The sequence below is a fragment of the Thunnus maccoyii genome, chromosome 1, assembly GCF_910596095.1.
Source record: "Thunnus maccoyii chromosome 1, fThuMac1.1, whole genome shotgun sequence".
In the NCBI taxonomy this organism is placed as follows: Eukaryota; Metazoa; Chordata; class Actinopteri; order Scombriformes; family Scombridae; genus Thunnus; species Thunnus maccoyii.
This window is the reverse complement of record NC_056533.1, coordinates 24,063,599-24,075,869: the sequence shown is the minus strand read 5'-3', so window position 1 is coordinate 24,075,869 and position 12,271 is coordinate 24,063,599. Positions and strand designations below refer to the sequence as shown.

The window sequence follows — 12,271 nt, the reverse complement described above, 5'->3', positions numbered from 1 at the left end:
TGTGTGTGTGTGTGTGTGTGTGTGTGTGTGTGTGTGTGTGTGTGTGTGTGTGTGTGTGTGTGCATATATGTGTGTGAGAGATGAAAGGTTTTACTGATGTAGGCAAATTACATTTTTTGAAACACTGAAATAGATTTATCCACTGCGACGGGAGTTCCAGTAGAAGACAAATCAGTTTGAAAGTATGTGCTGTGCATGAGTGAAGATCCTCCACACACAGTACTGCTGCTGTCTCTCACTCAAAACCCACACACACACACACACACACACACATTCACTAGCAAGGACCACACCATCAATGAGATGTGTTTGGATGATTTATTGAGGAAAACAATTAATGTGCATAGTTCTTCCAGTTGCTGACTGTGTTGTGGGGAAGCTTACAGGGAATCTCCTGCAGCACCCGGGCAACAGCGGACCCCCTCAGGACCCTACGAAGAAGAGGAAGAATCATGAAGAAACAGGAAGAGAGAAATAGGGTGGGAGGGAGGGGCGCAGAATACGAGAGCGGAAGAAGCGGAGAGGGTTAGGTGGTATTTACGGGAATGCCGGAAGTGGCGTAATTGAGGTGTGGTCCTCCTGAAACTTTGCTGAATAGCCTCAATACTCACAGTTTAACACAGTATGCTGCGCTGTTCACACACTTAACATGTTTGTCATTCATTGTCTTTGCTATTTGCATTTATTTAAGTGCTAATATTGTATTATTAGTACATTAGTATTAAGTACTGTCTCTTGAAACATGATTTTTTTTCACAGAATTGTTTATTCAAGACAAATCTACCAGTACAAGCCATTTCTGCTTGCAGATTTTCCTGTATTTTACATATTGTCACAACAAGCCTCCTAAACATTTCAACTACCAAATTAGGTGCATAATGCATTCGAAGTTCGAGGTTTTGTCCTATAATTGGTTGCCAGTTTTTTAATAGGTGTGGCCTGTTTGACATAAACTACCATTAATCTTGAATGCAATTAAAATACAAGTCAACTAAGAGCTATTCTATAAGGTGAGATGGCATTTCTGCTTCAGGTGGTCCTACAGCACCGTGCTATATTTGGATGGTGGGTGGTCATGGTGCAAAGGTGAAGGTGTAGTGTTATTAGTAAAAGCCAGTTTAAAGTGTGGAAAGATGAATATAACTATGAAACAATGATATAACACTGACACAATAAGTACTTCTCCTAAATGTTTTCATTAGTGGCACTGACACTTCTACTGTTTATACTTGTTAGCACATTCTCTGTAAATTGCAGCGCTTTGGAAATCTCATATAAAATGCAAATTTTCAGGCTGCAATGCTATACAATCAACTGTTATGTTCCATCATGTTGGCGTCAGAGAAACTAAACTATTTGTGTATTTCCTCTCCTTTACACCCTCTTTTTCCTGTCCTTCTTCACCCCCTTCCTTGTTCCACCTCCTCTTCTCTCACAGCACACTGACGATATACAGCATCAGCCAGGACGACGAGGCTATCTACCAGTGTATCGCAGAGAACAGCGCCGGCTCCACACAGGCCAGTGCACGCCTCACGGTGCTCTGGGCTGACGGCCTGCCCGGTGTGCCTGTCCACGTGCAGGCTGAGGCGCTCTCACCCACCACCATCCAGGTGTCCTGGAGGGAGCCCGAGCAGAACACTCAGGACATCATCGGTTATGTGCTCCACATCCGCAGGACCTCAGGTGAGGATGCACTGATGATTCAGATGTTATGCATATTCATTGCTAACATGTACTCAATGAATAGAGACTGATTCAATACGCTGCATGGATTTCATGTCACATAAAATGGAATGAGGAGAGGTGGAAGCCAGACATTGAAAATTCAAATATGCAGCAGATGTTAAATCAGAAATCTGTAACTTTCTGCATATATAAACTACAATAGATGATGGAGCACCTGCATAAATACAATATCTATACAGTATTGATAACAATAACTGGCAGTGATGATCATCATTTATAGTTTCAGAATATAGAAACTACAAAAACTATGTTGTTCATTGTGTTTGCCATTGCATTTACAATGTAGGCATTTGGCAGATGCTTTTTCCAGAGTACAATAAGTGCTTTCAGATTCCACAGGAACAATAGCTGGATGTCAACACTGGAAATGCATCTTTCCCAACAAACAACTAAAAGCATGTTCAGTGCTTCAATACAAGTGTAGCACTCAACATAATAAAAATAATTTCAGATTTTTTGCTTTGAGGTCCATATGTGTAGACAATATTGGCACAATGCTCCCTCTGCATGCTTTTTTACGTTCATGCAGTATGTTAGTTCATGGCTTAAGGCAACTGTGAGTGTGTCTGAGTGTGTGTATGCGTGCACAAAAGTGTGTGTGTGTATGTGTGTGTTAGTAAGAGCTTCCTTGCGCCAGCTGCTGATCTCCTCAGTAATTCAATTGGTTGGGTAATTAAGGGCCCCGGGGGCCAACCAATAGGGTCTGCTGTGATTACACTTCCAAGATGGCGTGGCCCAATGGGTTGAGGGCTGGAGGTGGTTATGGTTGGATGTCTCTGGATTAAGAGCAATAAAATGCTATAACACATCCTTTGTAACTCCCCTTTTTAACGCCTCCATCTCCTCACTCCACCCCTGCAATTCACCTGACCATTGTCATTGAGGCTCCTAGGGCTAAACTAGATTATCTATTACCTAACAGAACTGCCCTGATAAAACCAGTGAAATGGGCAATAACCATAAAATGATGATAGAAACAGATTTTATTTATCGTTTCCTCTCTTGTTCTTATTTTCCACCACTTCAATGCCTTTTCCACCTCTTATCCCTGATGTCTTTTTTTTTTTTATTCATGTCTGTTCCATTTCTGTCTCTCATTTCTTTCCACTCTCACTTCATCTTCCTCTTACTTCCTCTTCACCTTCACCTCACTGTATTCCACTTTCTCCCTCAGACCCAGCGGAGATGGAGTATGAGGAGGCTGTCAGTAAGTTGACACTGCAGCAAAACATCAGAGATCTGGAGCCTTCCACCAGTTACACCTTCTACGTCAAGGCCTACACATCCCACGGGGCCAGCAAACCATCAGCCAGTGTTACCGAGAGCACTCATGGGGAGGGTGAGAGCTGGAAGCAGAACACACACAAAACATCTATTATAGATAGCAGTGGTTAACGTGTGGAAATTTGCGAGAGAGATGCACATTTTGGGTGGTTGCTTTTTTGAGTTTTTATATATTGCAGAGCATCCTTAAATTAATATGCTTTCATTGCTTTAATGAAATAAAGCGTATTTTGGAGCGTACATTTTGATTAGATTAAGTCTAACTTGTTTTCTCTTTTAACAAGTTAACTTTAGCCCAGGTTAGTTTTGAAACTGTAAAGCAGATACTGTATGTGATTTGATGATCACATTTCATTTTGACACATTCATAACACCTAAACAAAATCTTGATAACAAGAGTTTTGTCAATTATGAGACAAAAATTACAAACTTTCCACATTTTATTGGGTAACATTTAAAATTCTTGTTTCCTTTATATGTTTTTGCTCCTGAAATGTAATAATTCCCACTTTCAAGAAGCTACTTCTATTTTCATGTTGTCAAACCAGCTTTTTTTGACGGTCTGTATTGTGTTACAGTGCCAGCGCCTCCTTCCCTCTACACCAAGGTGGTGAACAGTAGCGTTGTGCAAGCAATGTGGGAGGCTTCCTCTAAGATGGGTCAACACCAAGGCTTCAGACTGTATTTCAGAAGAGCCCACACACCACAGTTCACCGGTCCCATCATCCTACCTCGCAACATCACCCAGTACAACATCACTCAGCTTGGTGAGACGAGTCGTTTTCAAAGACTGACAGACTGTTTTTTTTAATTGTTTTAATCTTCACTGTTATCTTCATTGAAGAAACCAGATTTGAGTCTGTGCTTCACTCATTATCTGAATATTTCTTTCTGTCTTTTCTTTTGTTCAGATTCCTCACTGGTCTATGAAATAAAACTACTTGCATACAACCAACACGGAGATGGCAACGCCACCATGCGATTTGTTTCACTTCGGGAGGCGGTGGAGAAATCTGGTGATTACCCGACACAGCCACACACTGCTGCACATCGCCCCAGTGCATCAAAGTTTAATGGTTCTCACTGGGTCAGAAATGTCATCTGTTGTCAAAGTCAAGCTGACCATTCATGTGACTCATACACTCTGTCACAGGCATACACACAAACTTTGTTTCTTGTTTGTGCGTACCTCAGCAGATCTGTTTGATGTGTGCTGTATCTCCACAGTGTTGGACATCCCATGTGACTGTGTGAAAGACGAACAGAGCAAAACATCCACTACAGGCATCATTATCGGCATACACATCGGAGTCACCTGCATCGTCTTCTGTGTGCTCTTCCTCGTCTTCAGTTACCGGGGCAGGTGTGTATAGATGTGATCTGAACTTACCGATAATCGTTGTTGGGGTTAGTGTCGGTCGGTCGTGTATGTAGCTGACAAGTGTTTTCTGCGTGTGTGTTCCTGTGTCCTGTAATCTTCAGGTTAATGATGTGTAAGACGGTTCAGGCCACCCCCGAGGCAGGGCACAGCGCGGTGCTAGAATCCTCTACCTCTTCCCAGGGGGTCTCCGGGCTGAACGGGGCTGCCAGGAGAGAGATGGAGGTCAACGGCAGTGCAGCGGGGAAGAAAGTGGTCGACAGCAACGAGCTCGAGAGACTTTTCACTCAACCCAACACACAAGATACATGCATGGTGAGTCCTGATAGTAAGAACGCTGGAACAGCATTTTCAATCATTTAAACATTAACTGGGGCACCTTTTCACATAAACACAATATGAATGAACATATTTTAAAAGAAACTTCAGTTCATTAAAACGTCGGGTTTATTTTCATAGATCTGGCCTTCAGTTCTATGGACATTGTATTCACCAAAGAAATTACTGAAGTCATTGAACACATCAAGCATGTGTGGGAAGATAGTTGTACAGGTTGAGAACAAACCTGCAGGTTAATTAGGTTTATGTGGAAGAGAAAACGAAGGCCAACAGTAAAACAGCTTTGACTTTTTCATAGTTTTCCTATGCAATAAGGGGTTGTTAGCCACATCACGGGTGTGCTCCCTTTCACTTCTGCCTCTTTACAACCTGCATGATCACTTGATTGTTCATGTTTCATGCCCCGGTTTACATGTTTTTAGCAATGTCACCATGTTGTGAGATTTCAGAAATTACTTTGGTGAGTGTTATTATGTGTAAGTGTTATTATAGCCAGTAGAATCAATGGCTGGAGCTACAATTATTAAGCAATTAAGCAATTCAACACTGTGAATGAGAGGCTGACAGCTGTGTTTTGCACCAGAATGCAAATATCAGGATGTAAGATGTCATATATTGAAAGAAATTCTTATCACTTTTTCAGCAAAAAGACAAAGATAGATTTCTTACTTCTTTTTTTTCCACTTCTCTTTTTTTTTCCTTCTCAAAACAAACATTTGACAAACAGCTTTGTGTCTCTGTGGTAAACAATGAGCCCACCTTCTCTCAGTCACAACCTGCTGACACCAAATGACAAATCAAAGCAACATTGAAACTGAAATTTTTCAGTAAAGCAAAACAATAAAAAGGTAAATCTTCTCAACAAAGCAACACAGCTTAATTTTTTCTATGTTTGACCAAAAAGGTGTAGACTGATGCTACACTTTCTGCGAAATCTATTTTGATGTAAACCAATGCAAGGAATAAGCAGAAGCCACAATCGCACTGAAATTGTCATTTAAGTTGAAAAAAAGCAACTTGACTATGAATGAATTAACTGTATTTTATTCTCTTGTTTGCATATGTTTTCAGTCTGACAGATCTCTTGTCTCCTACGCGCTGAATGACACCCAGCTGTCTACAATACCGTTGGACGAGTTCACCATGGAGCGGGATATTGAGACGCAGTTCCAGGAGCCTCCGGCAGCAGGAGCGGGTCGGCAGGACCAAGGCTAATCAATGTATGAAGGCCAATTCACACGGCACTGTCTGCAGTGTCCACTTAGACTCTTCTCTCACTCAGGTTGACAAGTGTTTCCTTTCAAAGTAGTTTTTCCTTTTGTGCAAAGATTTTTTTATTGGTAAGTTAAGAGGTTCTAGAGGATCTAGGACTGTATATTGGAGTGTTTTTGGCCTGGGGCTTTGGAGAGCTCTCTTCAGTTGGACGGCTGTTTTCAGCCAGGCAGGCCAGTTAAGTGTTCTTTACTTTCACCATTTGGTCTTTTGTTAAGTTTCTGGTGTTGGGCAGCACACAGAATAGAGGCCCCAGAATGTCCTTGTTATACAATGATGATTTTATTTTTAAGTTTATAAATATATATATACATATATATCTTTATCACCTATATGTCAAAGTGGTTATAAGTTATTGGTCTTATCTCTACTTTTCTGTGGATGTCAAAGACTCCTGCTGCCTGCTCTCACCTACCAATGATTCCACCTTCTCGCTCACAGAAGACCTCAGCCTTCTTCCAGGGATTCGATATATTCTGTCTCAGGACTTTGTTTCAGTGATATCAACATTTTTTTATGAGTTCTCGGCCTTCATACAGGCACTAGACTTGGCTGTGTGAACCTTACGATTCAACAAAAACCTACCTCAGCCGGAATGAATGTGTTGCGGGAAGCTTTTAGGGACTTTTAACTTCCCATGTGTTCACAATTACTTTACATGCGGAGGAACTGATTGGTCAGAGAATTACAAGATCAGGTGCCGCACTACCTCAGATGTCAAGAATCGTCTCTCTCCTCCTGCTTGTCGAAGCAAAATGAGAAAAAAAAAAACAAAAAAAAACGAGTATCCAACATAAAGCACTTCCAAATGCTGACGTTAATGTTCTACCTCAAGATAACAATGTTAATGTTGTCGCTGTTGTTGTTGTTGTTTGTCTGTTTATTGCATAATGAAAAAACCCTCTTTTCCCCCCTCTGTGAAATCCTGGCTTCCCTCTGTTGATGAATATGATGTTTGTAGATACAATGTCAGTACCTCATGCAAGTTGACAGACTGATAACACTGTTGTATGGATTACAGTATGTTAGGGATATGTATGAATTATGCTGTTCCATTGTAAGCTCTTTTTATTTAGATTTTATGTCACTTACAAGATTATAATACTTTTTTTCAAGCATAGTTGCTTCAGTTGAACGTAAACACCATTAGAGATACACTGCATCGCTAATGACATTGTCCAGACTATTTACCGCTAAATGACATGTGATACATAATGTTCAAATGGACATACATCATATATGTATCTACAATTACTGCTATGATTGAATTATGTGTGCGTTTGTATTTGTGAGTGTTTGTATGTGTCAAATATGTTTTATTGAGTGAGTGAGTATTTTCATTTAAGTGATGTATGTAAAAAAAAGAAGAAGAAAAAGCACAAAACTGTCCTGAAAACATCATTCCACTATTGTTGGTGTAATAACTTAAGGAAATAGTTTGACATTTTGGGAAGTTGGTTTTTCGGTCTCCTGCTGAGAGTTAGATGAGAAGGTTGATACCACTCTCATGTATAGAGCTGGATGTAGGAGGTTATTAGTTTAGCTTAGCATAAGCTCTCACCTCTAAAGCTCACTAATTAACATGTTATATCTGGCTTGTGCAATTTTACAAAAGACAATAATTACTTGGTGTTTGTAAAGTGAGTAACATACTGTAACTACCTCTTGACTAGAAGTAGTCTGGTCTCGTCATCACCGTGAGGCTCCTAGGTAACGTGTGTAGATGTGCTTGGCATCAAATAGTTACATGTCATTTTTACATTTCTGCTTGTGTACAATCAAGGTATAATTTATTAATTAGTGAGCTTTATTTTAGAGGTCTTTTATTTTCATACAAATTTCCTGTAATTTTTCTGAGTAATTTGCAGATATTTAACAGTTAATTTCAAGGGCATTTGCAGAAAGGGAGGTGCAATTTGGTGCAAATTATAAGAAAAGTTAAGTTGGTTTAGTTAGTAAGTACGCACTCATTATATTTGGGTTCATAGTTGTTAAACCCTTAATAAATTAGACTCTTAATTATTTAAACAACAGAAAATACTTTGTTTGTATTGGTATTGGCATTTTAGATTCTTTCTTAAAAAAATTAACATTTACACAGCGACTACTTTTAAGAAATTATTTTTTAAAAATTCAGGAAATTAATAGGAAAGTAAGAGATCCATAAAATAAAGTGTTACTGAAATTGTTTATAGCATTTTTAAGAATGTGCATATATATTGTTTGACACACAAACTATACACAGACAGTATTTTCTGTCTGTTAAAGAATTAATAAGATTTTTTACAAATTAACAACTACATATGAAACTACAACTGAACTGACTTAACTTGTTTTCCATTTTTCTTATAATTTGTACCAAATTGCACCACCCTTTCTGTAAGAAAAATGTACCGTTTAATACCTGCAAATTCCCAGGAAATCAGTATAAAAATACTGTGATCTTTGGAAATGCTGGTAGGCGTATTTTTGAACTTAGAACAGAGGCAGCCAAACTGCTTCTCACTGCTTCCAGTCTTTTTGCTAAGCTAAGCTAAGCTAAGCTAATCACCTCATGCCTCCAGCACCGTACTCAGACACAAGTAAGGTGTTAATCGTCTTGTCTAACTCTCCGGAAAAGAAGTGAACAAACCCAAAATTCTGAACTTTTCCTTTAATCTAAATTAGCAGCAGTGTATCTCTAATCTCATTCGGGATATTTGATCCTGCAGTGCTCTTAGTTTTCACGTCTCATTTACTTGCCTCCTTTTATAACAAAGGAGTGGCCTTTTACACTTCTGGTGCCCAGGAGACATGACAGTTGCTGATCATGCTTGTCTATCATTACTCACTTCCCAAAACCACCGCTGCTGCTCAGCCTTCTCCCTCCTGTCAACACTGACCAGTAAAGGTGCTTCAGGAACACCATGTTTATAGTAACGCTGGATGCTGACGACCACAGGCGGAGAGCTGGTTGAGGAGGATAGAAGGTCGTCGGTTAAACGATCGCAGGGCTTCTCTATCCGGCTCTCTGCACTGTGGTGTCACATATTGTACAGGACTTGCTCTGATGCATTATGGTTACCTACCTCAACACTGTTTTTGGCCTTTCTCTCAGGTCTTAATGAAGGAAACATACAGAGTACGAATAAGAGAATTACACACACATATAAATGTAAATATATTATAATTGTCGACATGCTGGACAAGAGACAAAAAAAAGTAGACAGAAAGGGACACACACAAATGGAGGGAGAACTTTTTAGGACTTTTATCATGGGCACTAACGATTAAAACGGTTCAAGTTCATGCTTAGTGTCTAGTGGATGTGAATGTGTAACTTTGTTTATCATCAGATTTTTTTTGTTCTTCCATATCACAAGCTGTTAACTTTATTTTTTTTTGTCACTGGTGTTTGACTGTATATCCGCTGTGGAAAGTTTACCTGTGAATAAAGTAAACTGAGAAAAGTTAAAGTGGGTGGCACTTACAACTCCAGCACACACGAAATTCAAAACGATTGGTTTATTGATTCACCTATTTAACTCGTATTTTAGTAAGGCCACGTTCACAGCATTAAGTTCGGTTCAGTTCAGTTCAATAAGTTCATTCTGAGCAACGGATTGGGAAAAACGGTTCACATCAGCCTCCTAGGTCAATTTGTCAGAGATATCAGAAATTTCTGACCTCTATGATACATCCCAGTTGGTGAAAAGAGGCAAAAAAGCCACAAAAAACCCATTAGCGGCCATCGCTGGCAGTCATATCTAAATAAAATTCAATATTAAGAATAATACAATTGATTCAGCCAATTTAAAAGGAGCTATACAGTTTTTTGTATCTGGTTTCACTTAATAAACTGCTACAAATTTATAACACACAAAAAAAAAACAAAAATGTGAACACACCCAGTTTTTCCCATTCTACTGACTTTTGTGTGAATGCAGCATAAGTTCCAAAGAATAGTAAATATTTCTTTCAAAATGTATATTTCACTTATTGTGTCTCTATTTCAGTACCATATCTTCTGAACCTCCACGACATTCCACGTGAGAGTTGTACGTGTCCCCACAGCAGAGAATCACCTGCTGTGTTATCGTGTTATGCAAACCTGCACACACAAGTCTCCATTTTAGTGATCATCTTAGGCTTTTTGAATTAATTTCTTTATGCTTGTTGTTTGTCTGCAGATTTTCCACTTGCATCCATTTCTTGTATTTAATTGTACACAATTAGTGTTAATATCATGTTACAAGTGTTGGAAAAAAAACAATAATGGCCAAAATAGCAGAACACATGCCCAACCTTAAATGTCTCCTGCTTGTATATTTATTAACTAACTAACTATGTGATATTTTCTCTCCAAGGCTGCTCCGGCCTTAATTAGTGTTTTTACTTGTGTTGAGGGTAATTTCACTGGAGAAACAAGTGGTGTGCTTTTCTTTCTTCCTCCCCTTCCTTGCTCTGTCCCTCGATGTAACCTCGGGTTAATCTCCTGCTGCAGGATATTGCCCACATCTCACCCGTGGATGTGACAGGTTTTAGTGCCATGCTGTTTAACCTGATTCATTGGCAATGTGGTGCAGTGACGATCATGTTTACGTGATTAGACTTCGATAGGTCAGGTTGTGGTATTGCTGTATATTAGAACTTGTGTGATGTAATGGGGCCTCAAAGCTGTTCTCGCTGACTGACTGGTGCTGTAACTCCCATCAGCTGAAGGGACAACATGATTCCTTCGCTGATATAGTTAGTGGGAAAAAAGGGGGCCTTTGTCTTATATATTTTGCAGCCTTGGGAAGTGCTGTATCACCAAACCCTACTCCTGTGTGCTCAGGGACTCTCAGATCCTCATGTCATATGTGTGTATCACAGGTCACACTTGGTTTTCTGTACTTAACATGATTTTCCTCTTTAAATTCTGCTCTGTGTCCAGTCCAGATGGTTTTGCTGTAAGGAATGCCTTTGTTGTTGTTAATTTAAGTAAATAAGAGAAAGTGTTGGCAGGATAATGATCGTTTATTTGTTTCATTTGGCCAGTCTGCTAGAAACACAAAGGGAAACTTTTCTCAGAAAATAGTTCAGCTGCCTCCTTAACGTGCCAAACAAAGATGTTGGCTCACACATTAACATTAGGTCAGAACATCCGTTAAAAAATAATCTGTAGCGACTTCAGGGAAATCATCATTAGAATTTTTTTCAATTCTCAGTGAAGGAGTTACTGTTTAACTTTTTGAATCCTCCACACGTTTTCCTTTTGATTATAAACTCTGCCTGGATTACCGTAGAAGTCATCAATATGCTTCTCACAAAATTTGAAAAGCTTTTGTACCTGGGCTGGTAGCCTTATTTAGTCCTATATTTCTGGCATGTGATTTCTCAGTATGCAGTCTAGAGCTGAAATAATTGGTCAATTAATTGATTAGTCGCTTGATAGAAAATCAGTCAAAAACTATTTTGAGAACTGATTCATCTTTAAAGTAATTTTTCAAAACATTAACTAGTTGAAGCTTCTAAATTTTGAGAATTTGTTGCTTTTCTTTATTATATGTGATAATAAGCTGAATATTGGTTTGGAGCCATAAAAAAGTTGATTTATAGATGTTTGTTTGGGCTTTAGAATTATTTTTATTTTCACATTTTTTAAAGCAAAAGATTAACAGTTTCATCTGGAAAATGATTGGCAGATTAATCAATAATTTAAGTAATCAGTTGCAGTTTTAATTAATTTGTACTTCTCCCAAAACACTCAGGTTTTCATAATGAAGGCGTCCCGGACTAAACTGGACTGGACTGGGCATGTGCAGGGTTTGTTTTACATTGAATATGATACCAGTATATCATTCTAACTGTGCAGTTCTTTGCCTTATTATGCATAAACTGAACGTAGATCACATGATCAAGTCAGAAGAACAAGATTAGGCTTAGACTGTATAATGTCTGCTATGAGTGTAATTAAAACGCTGTAACTCAATGCTTGATCTCAAAGGCGAGGGAATTTGGGGAATATTCTGACTATGTTCTCTTTGAAAGTCCAAAAAGCCTGATGCAACAAGCCTCTGTTTGATATATCCTTTAAATTATGGGGTATTGATCATTGTGGCACCAAATGACCATCCGATATGATTGTGAATTGATTACATTTCCGATGCATTTATCTCTATGGTGTTCTGCTCTGAGACCCCGATGACTGTACGTATCAAATAATGCTGAGTTTAAAGATTTTTCCAAGTAATTTATACTCTTGTCAAATGGTGATTTAATGTAACT

General features: G+C 39.0%; 1 protein-coding gene across 4 annotated transcripts in view; it reads left to right on the top strand.

Annotated features, from left to right (window-relative positions):
• The window catches only part of igdcc3 (immunoglobulin superfamily, DCC subclass, member 3), a 61,226-nt gene extending 51,749 nt beyond the window's left edge, over nt 1-9,477 (top strand). For all 4 annotated transcript variants that reach the window (XM_042421988.1, XM_042421998.1, XM_042422013.1 and 1 more), the window contains 7 exons: nt 1,439-1,686; nt 2,924-3,088; nt 3,612-3,800; nt 3,945-4,049; nt 4,261-4,396; nt 4,516-4,726; nt 5,822-9,477. In XM_042421988.1, coding sequence (XP_042277922.1) covers nt 1,439-1,686; nt 2,924-3,088; nt 3,612-3,800; nt 3,945-4,049; nt 4,261-4,396; nt 4,516-4,726; nt 5,822-5,965 — 1,198 coding nt within the window. In that variant the 3' untranslated portion in view covers nt 5,966-9,477. The remainder of the gene's footprint in view (nt 1-1,438; nt 1,687-2,923; nt 3,089-3,611; nt 3,801-3,944; nt 4,050-4,260; nt 4,397-4,515; nt 4,727-5,821) is intronic.
• Nucleotides 9,478-12,271: the final 2,794 nt, after the last annotated feature.